At 41.0% G+C, this 18,440-nt stretch overlaps 1 protein-coding gene across 7 annotated transcripts in view; it reads left to right on the forward strand.

The window, feature by feature from the left end:
* The window catches only part of epha8 (eph receptor A8), a 122,256-nt gene that overhangs the window by 19,134 nt on the left and 84,682 nt on the right, over positions 1-18,440 (forward strand). For all 7 annotated transcript variants that reach the window (XM_067505299.1, XM_067505298.1, XM_067505297.1 and 4 more), the window contains exon 2: positions 10,817-10,881. In XM_067505299.1, coding sequence (XP_067361400.1) covers positions 10,817-10,881 — 65 coding nt within the window. The remainder of the gene's footprint in view (positions 1-10,816; positions 10,882-18,440) is intronic.

The following is an 18,440-nucleotide window of genomic DNA, read 5'->3' on the forward strand; positions in this document are numbered from 1 at the left end:
ACTAACACCAACCCGGACCTACTGTATAGCACCTAGTTCGCATTGATAAAAATGGAGCAATAGTGGCAACAGGACATACGTTTCTAGAAGATGTTTGATCTCTCATCTGAAAGGCGTCCTCGTTTCTCCAGTTAGAGGTTGGGAGTCAAAGGTAATTTACCTCTGCAGAGTCATCAAATTAGCACCTTGACTGCTGATGACAACAACTTGCAGGCTGTGGTCCCCACTGGGGGCGCGTGATATATTGTTTTAGCATCATGGGCAATATTCACATCGCAAATGGTACGGTGTGAGATGAAGCGAGGCAAATCCATGAGGCTACATGTAATTATTTCTGAAACAAAAAGGACAATGGTGACCAAAACTAGCTGCTTTGTCGACGGGTCTTTCATGGTGACTTAACAAATGTATTCAACTACTTTATTTGCTACTACTTTTTTTCCCATATTATGCAGCCCTAGTCCTACCCATCACCATCAGGGCCACAAGAGCCAAAGCAGTAGGCTGGGAATCCACCTGCAGAAGAAGTCAGGACTGTATTGTTAAGTGGTTGATGAGTCGAGTGGTAGAGACCCTAGAACTGATGAGGCCTTTCAGATGAGAGGTGCAATTTTGTCAGGAACTTCAAGTAAGTCCAGCTGCCACTAAACAGCACCTTTGGGAACACAGTGACAATTACAAATGAGTGACGGAGAATAATAAAATGTATACAAAAAACATTTTAATCAATGGAAGCTCTAAGGATCTGTGAAGGCAAATTAGGGATGATTATTCTTAAAAATTTATAAATATGGTTATGGATATTTCTAATAAGCTGAGGGCCTTAGCTCCCACCAATGGGCATTAAGGTCATATCTTATTATATCTGGGAATCAGGGGTTATTTGAGGAGGGGGTTGCGTTCTGTGATTAGACACATTAATATTACATTAGACAAATTCAAATTTAGACAAAAATCAAAATGAGTTCAAATGAGTTCTCCACCAAGCAGCAGAAGAGTCATTTAGGCAGGTGCATTAACATTAACGGACAATATAATTAGACTGTTAAATGTTAAAAGATGTTTTCTTAATATAGAGTTTGTTTCTTAGGTTAGTTGGAATCTGTTGAAGGAACCATTTAACCATTTTTTTCAAATAAGGATCCATCAGACCAACTGCAGATATTATCTTTGTAAAAACTACATGCATTTTTTTTACACATGCATAACATTGCAGCACAGTCATGGCCGTGCAATCACGATCATGCCTTGCGTGCCTCACTTGATGGTTTCTATGTGAAAATACTTGAACAGACCTGCTTTACACAGCACAATGTGCTTTTGTACTTGAGTGTCCTTGTGGGATGCACTAACATGATCCGCTACCTCTGCGCTTCTTTTCTTCTCTGTTTGCTCACAAGCTCCAAATTAACAAATTGCAAATCAAAGGAGTCATTGAACATCCTTAATTCTATACTACCTTTCATTTCACATGGCTAATTCAGTTCAGAACACCTCCCTAAACCTTTCACTAGTCACCATCAGCATTACAGTTAGAAACAAAAAAAAAAAACAGGAGGAGGAGGAGGGTAAGCATTGGTGATGGAAATGTTTATTTTAAGTCATTTTGTACTGGTTTGTTGCTGCCTTGAATAAAGGCAGAGAGTAGGGTGTTTTTTTTTTTTTTTTTTGAGAGGTAATAATTTATGTGGACTTGCTTTCCTAATTGGAGAGTGGGGAATTGACGTTGGGACTGTGGAGCAAATGCAAAACAAAACTAGAAAAGCTAGAAGATGGTTAAGTCTGTGTGTGTGTGTGTGCGTGTGTGTGTGTGAAAATAAGACAGAGTGAGAGGGTTTGGTGTTTTGGTAGAGCTCCTCTCATCACTCGGAAGAAGGCTTTTATCGTCTCCTCGTGTCGCGATGCTGATGAGGAGCTTTACAGGCGGCGAGAAAAGAGAGAGAAGAGAAGGAGAAGCTTGTTAGAGAAGGGAGGTGTTGATGAGATAATTACACAGCTGTCATAGTCCCTGTCTAGCCCAAGAGCTCTGCCATCAATGTTTGTGTGTGTGTGTGTGTGTGTGTGTGTGTGTGTGTGTCAGTGAGTGTATTTTTATGTTTTAAAGGGTATAAAACGTGTTTGTCAGTGTATCATCTTTTTCTAGAAAGTGGTACAATACACATTGTTGATTGCTGTCTTTGTGACTGTACTGTATGTTAATGTGACGGTGGACGCAAGTCAACGTGTTACAAAAGTAATGTTGACCATGGTTGACAGGTGTCAAACACACAGTGCATCCCAGGATGCTGTGTATGTGCATGGATGCAATACTGAAGTGACCTACTAGAGCACAACAGGAAGCTCTAAAGTTCTGTTCATGGTCCTTGTTTGAAAGACCTTAGATAAAATACACAGAATGACCACAAACAGATGCACAACAAACAACGGATGCCGCAAAATGATGAGCAATGATCTGAAAATATCCGAAATAGGCAACAGTGACCAAAATCAACCATTTGATGACCTATAACTGATACAAAGTGTCAAAATAATACACACACAAAGATTCAAAAATAGTTGTCACATGACTAAAAACACACAAAAACTGAAACTACGCAAAAAATAAAGTGTGTCCAATTTTCTGACAATCCTCTATAGCTGCGCACCGGTCAGAGTGCCCATGCCAACCCCTGTCGACGACCACAGCAGTGAAAGCACCGAGTGATATTAATGTTGTGGCTAATTGGTGTATGTGTCTGATCGCGGCTGCACTTTTTCCCCTTGAAATGTTTTGAGCATCTGCTGTTTTTTGCCATTTCCTCCTTGTATTCTTCCTCCATCTGTATGTGTGAGTTTTCTTTTTTAAAGGCGACATTGTTGTTATCATCACAAAGGAGTCACCGCAGGCGCTGCAGGCAAACACCACTTCCTCCAAGACAGCCCATAATTCTTCCACATTGACTTAAGACACATACACCTCCCTCCATCAGCCTGCCGTGACCTCTACTATTAAAAGAGAGTGTGTCCGTGTGTATGCGCCTGCGTCACTGCATTTCAAAAAGCACTGGCAGGCCTGGCTGATTTGATACATGTCCAAGGCGTGAACGCCAGGCCGCGGGCGTCCACACACAGGAGCCGACCTGCTGGCCAGATTGCGTCGCAGGAAGACAAAAGGGAAAGGGGGAAAAAAAGTGATGGAGCAAAGTTGACCACCGCCCTGGGAAATATGTGGCATGTCTCGGAGCGGGTGAGAGCAAGCTCTCAAGTTGGTGGACTGGCGGTTTTTTTTTTTCTCATCTGGCGATCTCCCAGATGTGGCAGAGTGCAGGATAGAGAAAGTGAGAGAAAAATTGGTGGTGGTGGTGGTAGCGTGGTTTGTGTTTCTGTTATGAAGAGAATGCTGTGCAACAGGAACAAACTCAATTTCAAGCCCAGAGTCCTCGAGGAGAAGCACTCAGTCCCTCCACCCGCCTCCACAGCCAAACAAAGGCTTTAACCTCTTCACTGCTGCACAACTTTGTGTTGGAGCTCTGATACCACTCCCTCTCAGTTTAGAGCTACTTTTCTTCCTTCATCCCCTGAAGGTCAGTTAGCTACCTAAACAACTTTTTGCTTTTTATGAGGACAAAAAGTAAAGTTAGGTTGAAGACATCAGCAACATGTCTCTGAAGGCGGGATGCAGAGAGGTCAAGAGAGAATTTGACCTTTCTTCTGTTTTTCTGCAAGTAAGATGAGAAGGGGTGGAGGGATACAGTAACGATCCTAGACTCTAGGGGGGCTGTGGCGAAGCGGCCTGTTCTTATCGATGAGGCATCAAAAAGCACCACTTTGTCCACTTCATTTTAAAAACACGCTGACGCTTAAAGGTACCGGCTTGCGTAGGTGATCGACACTCAGAGCTTTCAGTGTAGTACAGTGGAAACCCAGAAGCTTCAATTTTAGAAAAAGTGGAAAAGTCTCGTAGGGAGGTGGATGGTACAACAAAAGGATGCAAAAAGCAGCACAATTACACACCTTAGGAAGCATCATTATGTGACGCTGTGGGATAAGAACAGCAAAGACACCAATTATGACGAACAAAACCAACCCTCAGGCCACTTTTACTTCTTTTCTGTGTATTTTGTTTGTAGTGACCAGAAAGGTTTGCAGTTACAGGTACTGTTGCTATAGCTGACCGTCCTAATAGTATCCTGCATGTACAGTATATCTACTAATGGGAGGTTTAAATTAGTTAGCATAAATAGCTGTCTTCCTATATGTTTTGGAACCTTTGTCTGGTTTTCCTCTCGTAGTTTCCTCTGGGGAAATATGAGGGGCAAAGTGCTAATTACTGATTACTGCCTGTCCTACGTTTCAGTCACACAGTTCCTGTTACATTAAAGCAAAGCTGTTGCTTGTACACAAGCCATAATTCAGACGTAAATTAGATAAATGACTCCCACCACCTTCAAAGATAGAGGGATTTCTCATTTGAGAGGAAATTAAATTAATACTACTGGGAATGATTTTTGAATCTTCACATAGTCTGCTGTGGCAATAACGCACACAGTTTTGAATTCGGGGAGGGGATACATTTTCCTTTTTTTTGTTGTTGTTTAATAACAGTATAGCAGAGAAAATTTCCCTCAGTGTGTTGGAGAATTATTAAATCCACTTGTGCAGTCCGCTGCTTTCATTATGTCACTTTGGTGGGCTGATGAAGAGCACTCAGAGGAGCGTAATTGGCGGCATCCATTTGTGACCTTGGCTGCAGAACGAGGGGGCCGCTGCATCATCGATACGAGACGACGGGACATCGGCGCCCTGAGGAAGGGAGAGGCAGAGAGAAGGCTGGTGGATGCAGGACGGATGGATGGAGAGATGAGAGGATGGTGGCACTGCCATCTGTCTATGTGTTCTGACCCACTGCCCTCCTCAGCGGCCCGATGCCCAAATTAGGAGAAGTGACACACCAGCTAATTGCAACACGTGAGTGTTTGTGTGGGAAGCAACAGTCTTTGCTTAGACGATCATGAGGCTCCACTTGGCAAGATTGTTGTGGAAAAATACTCCTGCCTCAACCGCCAAAAATCATGAAGTGGAGGTGCAGCAGACAAGAGCGCTCCATCCCCATTACGACGTTGTACATTCGTCCTTTTTGCCTCCGTGAGCTGTGGGTGTAGACACCCTTCTTGACCCACAAAAAATGACTCTAAACCAACACCTCCGAGCAAAACTCTCGCCAGCACATCAGCAACCGATCACTGTTTAGTGTAGAATTAACCCAGATTGCATCTCCTTGGTGTGCGTCTGTACACAAGCATCCTGTTCTTGCTATTGAAGTTCATTATTTTCAGAACGGCTGACTGCTGCTATTTGGAGCCACCGAAGAGACAGAGTGCCAGGAATAGTTTATTAAAGTGATCTGCAAAATCAGTGATTTTGTTTTGGGCATCATTTGTGTTTAAGCCGTGTCAGCCCACACAGGTGTTTCAATTATTCTGGCTAATTAGATCTATTTTCAGTCTGAACTTAAATATGCTAGGAGACTGTTAAAGTCACTAAACTTTAAGCACCTAAAGCTCCATTAATTAGTTCTGCACTGGTCTAGCCATCATTTTGTTCAAGGCTGAAAAAAGGATTGGTTGGATTAACAAACCATTTTGTAGAAACATTCCCAAAGGATGAATGAGTAACTGATGATTCCCCGATTGTAATCTTTCACCTTCATCAGATCAAAATTTCTATTTGCAGGTTTCAATTTATGACCTCAACTGATGGTATAACCATTTGGTTCAGTTGCACTTAGTCTTAAATAGCAAATGGTATCATGCTAATGTGCAATATTATCCACTAAACTTCAGTATGTTAGCATACTTACATTACTTTGCATGGTTCCAAGACAGGGACTCACTGTTGTTAGAGAATAAGTGACAGAATAAATGAGTGAGAGTAAATATGAAATAAACCAATCACGATGTTCTTAGAATGTCAGCTTTAAAATAAATAGTTGGTAAAAAAAATGTTGGCTGAACCAATATTGAACTACGCAAATTAAAGCAATTTTCTGAGCCCCAATTTTAGTGTCACAGAAATATTTGGGTAAACTAACAGTTTTAATACTTAGTTGGAAATCATTTGCAATAAAAGACTCCCTGAAATCTGGAACCCCACAAATGTCACCAGATGTTGAATTTCTTCCCTGTTGATGCTCTACCAGATGTTTACTGCAGCTGGCTTAACTTCCTGCTAGTTGGAACGTAGTAGAATATTGACACAGTGCATCTAGTATTTTCAATCACTAAAAATCCAGGCAGTCCAGTCAGGCCATGTCCGTTCTTGTCAAGATGCAGCCCACAACTTTTTCACTGTTATCAACACAAGTATTTTCCCCAGTTATGCAGAAACAACCTCTCACTCCAACATACTTCAGATTCTACATTTTTGTGGTGTCACCACTTACCCTATCTGGGGGGTTGGAGCGTATCCCAGCTGTCATCAGGCAAGATACCACCTGGACCGGTGACCAGTTTATCTCAGGGCCAACGCAGAGACACATACACAGACATTCAAACCTACCAGTTAACCTAACATGCATGTCTTCGGACTGGACTTGGAAACCCACACAAGCACATGGAGAAAACGCAAACTCCACATACAAATTAATAAGATGTCAATGAAGCAATAAATAAATAAATTAAAAATATATATACACTGTAAACTGTGCAATTTGGTGAGGTAACAGTCCCGAAAACAATGTTCCTGTATCATCCATTGAAATTCCTTGGTGCATGCTGTACAGTTATTCTAGTTATGTTGTGATGAAATGATGAAGGTCTGTCCCCTGACACTGCAGAGAGTCATTGTACAGACTAATGGCTGTTGGCAGAAATGACCTCCTGTACCGTTCTTTGTCACAGTGGATTTGAAGAAGCCTCTTGCTGAAGCTGCTCTGCTGTTTGACCAACAGCTCATTGAGAGCATGTGAGCTGTTCTCCACCATGTTTAATAGTTTGTGCAGCATCCTCCCCTCCACTACCAACTCTAGAGTTTACATAGATGTCCCCAGTACAGTACAGCTTTCCTAATCAGTTTATTCAGTTTATTAGTTTCATGGGCTCTGATGCTGCTGCCACACCAGATAGCGGCTAAAAAGACTGAACTTGCCACAACAGACGTAAAACATCTGCAACATCTGGTTGCACACATTGAAGGACCTGAGCTTTCCCAGGAAGTAGAGTCTGCTCTGAGCCTTTGTGTAGACAGCCAATGTGCTGCATTTCCAGTCCAGTCTGTTGTTGAGGTGAACTCCAAGATATTTGTACCCCTCCACAACCTCCACCTCCTTCCTGAGAATGAAGATGGTGTTGACTATGCTCCTACTCCTCCTGAAGTCCACAATCATCTCTTTGGGTTTAGCCACATTCAAGAATAGGTGATTGTTTTCACACCAGTCACTCCAGCTGTCCACAAAGCCTCTGTACTCTGCCTACTCACCGCCAATGATGCACCCCACCACTGCAGAGTCGTCAGAGAACTTCTGCAGGTGAAAGGAGTCTGAGTTGCGCTAGAAATCAGAGGTGTAGAGGGTAAAGAGGAAGGGTGAGAAGACTGTCCCCTCAGGTGCTCCTACGTTGCTGACCAGCCACTGTGACACACATCCCCGCAGCCCCACAAATTGTAGCCTTTGGGTCAAGTAGTCGGCAGCCCATGAGGTGATGGAGCAGGTGACCAGCATCTTCAGCAGTTTCTCTCTCGGCAGGACAGGCTGGATTGTATTAAAGGCACTGGAGAAATCCAAAAATATGATCCTCACAGTGCTGCCTGAGAGAGAGCTCACTGCAGCAGGTAGATGATAGTCTCATCTACCACAACCTGGCAAAGAGTTTCTCACCTAAGGCCTCGAATGTGGCATTAACAGTCTCTCTAGAACGTTCATGATGTGTGATGTGAGAGCTACTGGTCTGTAATCACTGAGAAGCGATAGAGAGGATTTCGTTGCATATACCATTTACTTTGGCAGTGGAATCAGGCAAGATGTCTTCCTTAAATAAGTGTGTACATTTTCTGTTTCGTTTTGTAAAGGCGCTTGACATTTTTTATAATATGAAAACCTGGTTACTGTCCCGCTTAGACTCGGCAGGGCTGAGACTCAGAATCAGTCCTCTCCGCTCTCCCTAGCTGTCCTTCTTCTTGCTCTGCTGTCTACAGCTTAGTTTTTCTCTTGACACTCCACTACATTCTGCACAGCCCCCTCAGGTGGTCATTACTATCAAATTATCAAAAGACACTAAACCAGAATGCTAAAAGACTTAGTAAACAAGCAGAAATTGTTGCTCCTCACTGATTGGTCAAAATGATGGATATCTTTACACCACTCCCAGTGCAGTTCAGTGAGTGTGTGTCACACGAGAAGTTGTATAATTTATCTTTAAAGAGCAGAAATTTTAGCTGAATCTAACCAGGTCCGTCATTTACCATAATGTTACTTGCTTGTCTGCTTTGACCCGATTGACCCCCTTGGACGTGGCAACCAAAGGGCCCACACATAGCTACCAAAATGGCCGCTCTGCGCTCGTTTAGAAAAAAAAAAGCTCATCATTATCATTCCAAATGTGAAACACTTTGCGGTCAGATAGAAGCCTCTTAGGATCCGTCAGCAACCTTTTAGACTGCTCTGAAGTTCATCTATTCCCTGATGGCTACAAAGGGATTAATGCAGCTTGAAAGGAACCATAAAGATGTTTGTTGTCCCACCATAACTGGCACAAAAAGAGTTTATTATAAAGTCAGATGTCAGTCAAGCATAATGCGCTCACACGATCCTGAGAGGATGTCTAATCGGGCAGAAACGAAAACATTTGTGTGCGTCTAATTTAACTCTTGAGACAGTTATAATGCTACAAATGGCAGAAGTCCAATTCTCTTGGTAGTTTTTGTTTTCTGTGTGTAGGTGGCGCTGTTTACTGTTGTCCACCATTATAGCTTATCAGTTATTAAAGAAGAAAAACTACCATCAGAAGTAATTTATTTTGCACTATAGGAAACGTCCACCAGACGCTGCATGTTCAAAAAAAGTAAAAAAAAAATTTTTTGCAACATATTCTATGTAACTACTGAGTGATGCTGGATCATCTCTACGTGTTTATCTGAAAATTCCTGAAATGCCTGAAAAGAATCTGAAAAAAATGGACATAAACTTGTCCAGTTGAGGGGGAGGAGGCCAAGTCATCTAGTTCGTGTCCTGCTTTAAGGCAAAAACACTGCATGTTGTAGCTTTAACATACAGGAAACACAGTAGACGAGAGTCCAATAAATAAAATGAAGGATGAGAGATGGAAAAGCTTAAAGTGTGAAGTGTTTGTTAAACTTATTCCAATGTGAGGAACATCACTTGGCTGCTTGACAAGCAGCCCCAGGGCTGAGATCATATTAGCTAGAAGGGTTGGAAGAGAGCGACACATACTGTACACACAGTCAGAGAAGACATGGACACTGCCAGTGGGTGGAATTAGTGGTTTTCCTTCACTATTTCCCACCATCTGTCCATCACTCCTTCTTGTAAAATCCTGTCACTCACAGTTAAAGGTGTTTGGATTTGAACAGTAAAATGACAGTAAATGTATTTATAGTCCACCAAACTAAATGACTATGTATTTTGGTTAACTGTTCTTAGATGTGAACCATAGGAGAGAACCAGCAGCAGACGTGCGGGTCAGTCATAGAAGATTAACCACAAAACCAATTTAAATATGAAGTTAGAGTAAGTACTAGCTCCAGGTTAGAAGATACTGTCCATCTAGGTTACAAAGAAATGTAGAAGTAAGTTTGTAGAGCACATACACAACATTGTCTCGGTTAGAAACAGGAACTATATTCACAAAAGCACGAGAGCCATGCAATTTGTCAACCCACCCCTCATCTTAATATGGGCCTGTTCTAATGATTAAATCTGCCTCTGCTCACGTTTTAGATCTGACAGTAGACTAATGTAAAGTTGACAGTGAGCATAAACCAGTGTGTTTCTCTAGATGGAGAAGCTGTGTTATAACTGTTATAACCACTAGAGTTTGGTCTTATTGCAGGACTTGGTGGAACTAATTCATAAATATACAGAGAATAAAAGATAGAATTTAATATTTGCTAAAAAAAATACATTCAGTAATAAATTAAGACTTATAAAGGTGTTAAGCAAAGCCAATGAACCATAGTCCAGATTTTAATGACAAAAACAAAGCAATTGTATTTAACATTCTAGAATATGTTCAGGTTTTAGTGACACAATTATTATTGCAATAAATGCTTCTGAAAATGTAAAGCTGCATATTTGATATTAAAAAAATACTGTAATAAGTTCCTATAAAAATAAAAAATTACAAAAGCAAGAAGAAACTAACGTATAAAATTATTAAGGAAATGTCTCAGTATTCATTTGTTTATCGTCTTTGGTGACCTTATAATGGTGCTGTCAAATTATTTCTGAAATTTTGGCTGGTTGACAGAATTTTACTCTGAATGTTTGTAATAAATATTTTTTATTCTTTTGGTGTTGATCTATGTGAATAAAAAAAAAATAAATGAATCACCTTGAAGAAATGCGTGAGTTGCTGCTACCTGACTGCTAAGGTCCCAACATTGAGGTTGAAACAGGTCAAGGTTACATCACCCACTGTGACACCCGGTCGCCTGAGTTGTCGTGATGACCGTCCTGCCTCATCAGTCACACCTGTCAGACAGGTGATTGTGTGCCAGGACACACAAAGGATGGCGATGAAGGACAGGATGGATGTGGGGGGGGGAGTTAAACAATCATCTGAAGTCCATCACTGACCTGTGTTGTTTTGTTCTTACTCTGCAGTGAATCTGCTGGACACGACGACGATCACAGGAGACTGGGGCTGGCTAACGTATCCGTCACATGGGGTAAGACTTCAGAATGAACTGTCCACATCAATTATGAAAACTTTCACACAATAGCAATGCTGTAAATATTTTAGCTGCGTTGCAAAGAACTTAGATGCTGAATTCACCTCTAGCCAGCATAAGATTATTTCCTAGTTCATCCTGTGAAATCCCAACTGCAGATACAGTATTCTAAGCACAAAGCAACACCTGTTGCAAAGTGATTCCTATTTTTAGCCCATTTAAAGGCATGCAAGGCGGTGATTTTCCAGTTGAGGGGAAGCCTATGCTTATTAAATAGAATCTGGTGGCAATGCTGACACCACCGGCTAATTACATGTTCGTCAGTTGCAGCCAGACAGTTACACACAACACTCGCCTAATTCCAACATCAGCCTCGACATCACTTGCAGCCTCCACCGCATATTGGCAGCAAGGTGCATATCACAGAAGGGGAGAACCTACAGCCTTCCCCGGGGAGCAAGAGAAAAGGGAGGCGGGAAGGGAAGAGGGGGAAAGATGAAAGAGAGAGAACGAGGTGACAGCGAGGGCACGCCATTGCTACATTAGCATATTGTAATGCCACATGATGATGCCTGGGGTGATGAATTAGGACTCCAGCCGTGATCTTTATAGCAGTGAGATGCCACCGTGTCCCAGAATCCCCTGGCTGTCAGTGGAGTGGTAGAAACATTTAACTCACCTCCGGCCCACACAACAGAAGGCGGTGTGATTGAACGGCGGCCAGGAGGAACAGATGGATTGTCTTTCAAGTTCTGAAAAAAAAAAGAGCTGGAAGAATTGGATTAGAGATTTGAGCGAAATGACACCTTCTGTGTAAAATCAGCATGAGAAGTGAAATATGCTTTGTCCCGACTGCTGTGTTATATAGATTTCATAATCTCAGCCTTCAGTGTTTAATTTCACCGGTTACATCCCAAAAGAATCATTCCTAACTTGATGCGAGGTGTTTTTCTGAAATGATTCATGTAACCCTAACTACTAAAAGCTACTTACAGAGCCTGTGTAGAAAAATAACCCAAACCCAACATTTAAACATGTGTCTGGCTTGAACGTTCAATAGCACAAATAATTCTTATTATGTTTTGTTATTTTTCACATAGAGAAAAGCACTTGGTCCTACTCTTCAGTTACATAATTGCCTACACCGATCAGAGGTGGTTTAATGTTTTGGCCACCTCGTTGATTTTAAATAGGGTGGACAGGTTTCAGCCAAAAACTGAGAAAAAACAACTTTGTAAAAGTAGAATTCATTGTGTTCGATTTGGATTATATTGCACAGGTGCTCATAATGTTACGCCTGATCGTTGCTGAGTTCCAGTGGCTTAGATCACCTCATCTACATTGCTGATCAAGATCTTTCTTCTAAGCGTGTCTTTCTTCATCTACATTTCACTGCAACTGAGCCGGCGTTTCTCCGATTTCACATTGCTTCTTAACTGTCCTAGAAGAAATTAGCTTGCTACAAACTCCAACACTATCATTTTTGGGTTTGCAACAGGAGCCCTTATCCTACCTACTATTGTGCAATGTACACCAAATCTAGTGTGGCATCATAAGAACTGATCAATATGCTTATATGTAAGACTTTGATTGGACACACTTCCACCCAGTTTTCCTACAGCCTCCATTCCACCATTGTCATCTCACACTAATTCTGGTATCAAAGCCTTTTCTGTGACTTTCTACAGAGTGTTCTGAAAAAGCACAGCCTTCATTTTACGGAGCTCTTTCACTCCCATGCTTCACTAACATATTAAACATTGCCTTTTTTTTATTCATGTAGCTGAATTTTATCATTTACCTTATATCAATAGTTATTTATCCTAATGCTTAACATATTCCTGGTGTAATAGCTTTTGGTCATCTTTTTGAAGGTGTTCATGGTTTAGCTTTACCTGGATATATAAGTGATTTAAGCAAAAAATAAATTAATGAAGAATTTCTTAGAAAGAGCTAATTTCGATTGTTTTTTTAATGACTTAATATTTTTTTTTGTAAAGTTATCAGCCCAGCAACTGCACGTTATTGGCGTGTCCGCTTAAGCTTTTAGTTTTTAAACAACTCGGACTAGAAACCAGAAAAGAACTAATGACTAAAGGTTGAACCACCTTCATTTCTCAGATATTAATGGACACTTTGGTTGAGTTTGCTTAAATTCTAAAGAATTTTATTACCTCGAGTATAAGTGTGACTTCAGCAGTCTGAGTTAAATGCTTTAAATGATCTAAATGTCTTTTTGTGCAATAGTGTCTCCTTTGTGTTTCCCCGTGTCTGTGTTTCGAGTAGTGGTACAAAAATATGTCCTTAAATAATGCTAGGCCACAACACCAAGCTACACACTTTATCTGGCTACGTCAGACTGCTGAGAGTATTATTTTATAAAGAATTCATGTTTTGGCTACTTGGGTTCAATAAAAGTCTGTAGAAGTAACACTATCATGTTAACATGTTGTAACTGCCTGCAGACACAGAGAAACATTAACATTCACTTATCATTATTTTCCTGTGGCTTTTTTTAATACACACCAGGATCATATTTGTGACTTCTGACAATAAGAATGAGAACTATTCGTAGAATTTAAGGTAATTTTTACATCCCCTCCCATGTAAAAATGACTGTAAAATAAGGAAAGTTATCAGTGCAAAAAAAAAAAAACTTTAATTATTTTCTTACAAAATAAAGATCATAGTACCTGCATGTGCATTAAATATTATGTTGATGCAAAAAAATAGTTTCAAAATAAGGGAAGTGAAAACTTTTGCTTCTATATCTGAGACAGTATTTACTATAATGTGACTGATATTTAGACTTTTCATACTGTGTGTGTGTGTGTGTGTGTGTGTGTGTGTGTGTGTGTGTGTGTGTGTGTGTGTGTGTCTGTGTGGCAGAGAGAGGAAAAACATTGCTTGGACCTCATGGGTTCTTTGATGAATGGGTGTTTTGACAGTTTCTAACTCTCTCACACAAACACTTGCTGTACATTCCCACATACAGTGCACACATACGGTAAATCCTGCCACTCTGACACTTTACAATGTTGTGAATGCACCATGCAAGCAGCATTGGTTATTCAGCTGTCCCCTGCTCCGGGCAGCAGCAGCATCTCTTTGATAGTCTTAGGGTGAGAAAATCTAACTGCAGTGGAAAGGAAAGATGTCTGTTGGTCGGCAATGTCACAAAAGCACGTTATCGTTTTGTGCAGAGAGACGTGCAGCAGTTGAAAAGCTTGGATTCTGCAATGTCATATGAAATGTACTGTTACATAACAAATACTTTAAACTTGGCCGCTGTTATCCTGCAGGTTCAATAATGTTATTTTTACATTGAGCTATTGTTCAGGAGGTGACACTCGTGCCACTGTGAGCGAGTGACTGAGGCAAAGGTGAGAGAGAAATAGATAGAGAGGTAGCCCACAGGGAATACATGAGGAATAAGTGTCCAGGTCCATGCTGGAGGAAGATGGATTAAATTGTCAGTGTGTAGTTTCCTGAATGTAAAGTCACTGTCAGACAGAAGGACACAGGCAGACATTTCAACTCCTGTACAGTATGCAGCTTCAGCAACTCTTTATTTAATGGCAAAGGAATCAGCACCACTGCTTCAATTAGACGAGTACGTGTAAATTGCAGTTGGCGTTGCCACCTTGATTATGTTTTAATGCAACCTAAACATGGCCGTTTTTATCAGATCATCCTTCAGCTTCTTTAAAACAACCAACAGGTTTTATTAGTACCAGCAGTAACATATTTCACATTTTGTACCTGAGTGATCAGCTGTGTGTGGTGTGCAGAAGAAACAGAGGTTCAGAAAGTCTAAAACTTTGGCATGTGGACACCAACTTGAAGTAGGAAAACTTCAGTAAATATTCAGAAGAAACGGAGAAAGCTTTTGACGGCATTGCATAAATGGTCATTCAGTCAAATTTCCACCATGGTGATTAAGATTTGGGCATAGTTTAATAAATGCATCAGATCAAAATCTAATCTTGTCTGTACTGATTGCTAATGCTAATTGCTAATTTTGTAACCATTTTAACATACTTGTGTTTGAACCTTTCTCTCCCACATGACTCTGCTCTACCGTGTGTGTGTGTGTGTGTGTGTGTGTGTGTGTGTGTGTGTGTGTGTGTGTGTGTGTGTGTGTGTGTGTGTATACCACAGGTTAAGTGGGGTTGGCAAAATACATGGTTTGACTAAAAGCTGATGCTTTTTAAAGCAAATGTCAGCACACAAAGCAGTCAGCAAGCAGCTTGTCATTTTTAGCAAAGGCTGATGGGCCACTGTATTAACTGGTTAAAAGGACTAACATAACCAGCATCATCAACAAGATCTCCAACCTACAGCCCCCAGAAGGTCAATTCTGTCTTCATTCTCATATGGTATACAGGAGCATCCCCTGAATTAGTGCTCCTATGGCAGCGGATGTCGCTTCAAAGACTGGTATGATGCAGACTGGCAAAGAACATATCATAAATCAAAAGAATTTAGTTTAGGTTAAGGCACAAACTCAACTGGTTAAGCTTAGGAGAAATGTCATGGTTTGGCTCCAATGTTCCAGAGCCTTCAATGCTTTACAGACATCCTACAATATGTTACTGTAGATCACAATAACCTGCTGGCACAAACTATTCATGAATTCATATTTTATAGAAGGAGACTTTCTGATGGACATCAGTACCTTTTTACACCATAGTGGTTTCTGAATTCAACCAAAGATTTATTTATTTTGTTTTGTTTTGTGTTGGAGGATGTTCCAAGCTGTCCTGTAAAAATACTAAATGGCTTTGTTACTGCTGCTACAATCCATCACTCACTGTCTCAGAGTTTGCAACATATTTATTCTATCACCCCTTAAACCATAAATAATGTAAGCTGACAAGGTTACAAGGCCAAAGTGGTCTTCAGCATTTACTTGCAAAAGTGCTTTGTGAGACTAGTTCGACACAACAGGTAAATATCTGTACATTGGATGCGTACAAACATCATGTGGATCGGAACGTTTTCTCTGTTCACATTAATTTATGACTGAAAATAGTTCGCAACAGATGAACTATTTATTCCTGTTCAAGTAATGTTTGCTAAATGCTACAGCACAGAGCTGTTGCAGGATGGTATTTAAACTAAATATGATATAATTGTTTTAGTAATGATCTTGGTGCCAAATGCCACAGATATGGGTGATAAGCATTAAAACCGTATTATTGGTTTTGGGCCTTTCATGGGATTTGTTGTCAGTAATCAAAATGCTAAATAATGTCAGGCTTATCCTTAACAGTCATGGCATTAAATCACTGAGCGATATTTAAAGGTGAACTTCTACTACTCCTCATAGAAAGGTGTAGGCAAGGAAGGAAATGGATACAGACAGAGAGAGAGAGGGATAATGATTTTTTTTTTTTCAACTCTGTTACAGCTGGATTAAAATGTTTCCAGGAAAATAGCTCAAGATTGTCAGCTTGCACATACTGTTCAATTGATAGTGTGTCTGTATGAGTGTGTGTATGTGTGTTAGGTCTTTATTAGCACCCTGACCTCTCCCTCTATAAGAGTCTCGTTTAGATGACATCATGACAGATCACGTCTTTGACTCAAGGGGCTTCTTTCCATCCAATTTATTCAGGCAATGGTTAGGATGCCCATGGGCTGTCCCAGGAGCATCTTTCTCCGATTCTCTCTCTCTTTCTCTTTTTCTCTGTCCTTCTCTCCCCCTCACACACACACACTCTAACTTTGTCTTGGAGCTTGTCAGATAGGGCAGGAAGACTTCATTATCTTCCAGTCCGATCTATGTTGGCCATGACAGGTTCATCCACCGGCCAACCCACAATCAATACAGCTGACAGTACAGTGTGTGTGTGTGTGTGTGTGCGTGTGTGTGTGTGTGTGTGATGATTAACGTGGGCTGTGGAAGCCATGATATGGATGAGCAAGTGATGAGCTGAAGTGTCAAAAGCCCACAGTCTGTTGCCATTACTATTTCTCCAACTCCTTGTTACTTTCTCTTTCTCTCGCACACGCACACACACACACACACACACACGCACACACACATTTATTTGCATATTACTGGCTGCTAGGTGACAGTGCCTTCCACTGCTGGTTAAGTTTTCTATAGGGACTCAACAGGTCAATTAAGGACCAGTGTGATTATTATAATACAGTTTTTTTTTGTGGTAAAATACTATCCGAGTATTAAAATTCTAACCTCTAAATGACCTTTAACAGATGCTGTCTCAGTCACATTCTGGTCCAACGCACAGGCAACACATTTCCGTGGTGGACGTACAGGATGACCTCAACTGCTACAGATGCTGGAAATAAAAAGACAGTATTTGCATTATGCTGCCCATGTTGGCAGAACAGGAAGGATGGAAGTTGGTTTCCGTAGAAACAACTCCACACACCATCCACACAGTTGTCCAAAACATTGCAACTGCCCAGAAAACACAGGGTTGGTGGTTTGATTCCTGCTTATGATATTGTTGCACACATAGTATTGCAATTAGCTTAACTAAGTAGCCCTGCTGTTTGTGTCAGTACACATCCAATATACAATATACAAACAAGTGAAACTGGGTTTAATAACACCATTTTTTTTTTGTGCTTTTACTAATCATAAAACAAATCGTATCTACTCTTATCTTCTTTTCGTCCTTTTGACACTTCTACAATCCCTTCTGCCAAATGAAAAATACCATGATTCATAAATTCCTGAGACCATCGTTTTGCTAATAAACGTGGAATATTTATGGGAACACTGGCTGCTTGTAATAACAAACCACAGTTTCAAGGTCAAACAATTGTATAAATATACAATTTCTAGTTAGTTAGCTATTGTTATTCATACCATTATACAGCAATGCAGTTTTTCATTACATGATAATTTGTGCCCGTGGGTGCTGCAGCTGACGTACACAGATAGAGGTTGGACAATACTAGGTAGAGTACCTAGTGTCCCCTTAAGTGGGTATTTCACTTCAGCTTCCACTCTGCTGGTTAGTGGAAGCCTGTTCTCATTCTCGAGATGTCGAGAAGTGCCGCTTTGTCCAGTCCCTTCTGCATTACATGCAGACGCTTAAGGTGGCTGTTCGCCTCAATGATTGACGCTCTGAGCTTTCAGTGTAGTTAACTCGAAACCCTGGCGGCTCAATATTTGATGCCCAAATAGATAATGAAAAATATGAAAAGTAAAAGTCTCATAGGGAGGTGGGCAGAGTGGTGCATGGTACAACTAGACAAAGGACTTTTCCATAGGAGATCGAGGTTGAACTCTAGTACGAGATGTTGTGCACTTTATTGACGCTTTTATTGGCGCACGTGCATGTGTGCCGTTGTCACAGTTTGTAGCGTTTTCTATATGTAATTTCTCCTCTAACTTAGCCTTACCCTCAAGTTTTTGTGCCTAACCCTAATGTCGTTCCTGTGGTGGCAAAAGGTGATGCTCCTGGAGCGTCCAATACTGATACTAAAACGTACCTGCAGGGTCAATACCAGACGCAATTGTTCCCAGAGGTCAGATAGTGGTGCTCCTGGTGCTTCCAATATTAATGCCGAAG

This window comes from Channa argus, chromosome 5, assembly GCF_033026475.1.
Source record: "Channa argus isolate prfri chromosome 5, Channa argus male v1.0, whole genome shotgun sequence".
In the NCBI taxonomy this organism is placed as follows: domain Eukaryota; kingdom Metazoa; phylum Chordata; class Actinopteri; order Anabantiformes; family Channidae; genus Channa; species Channa argus.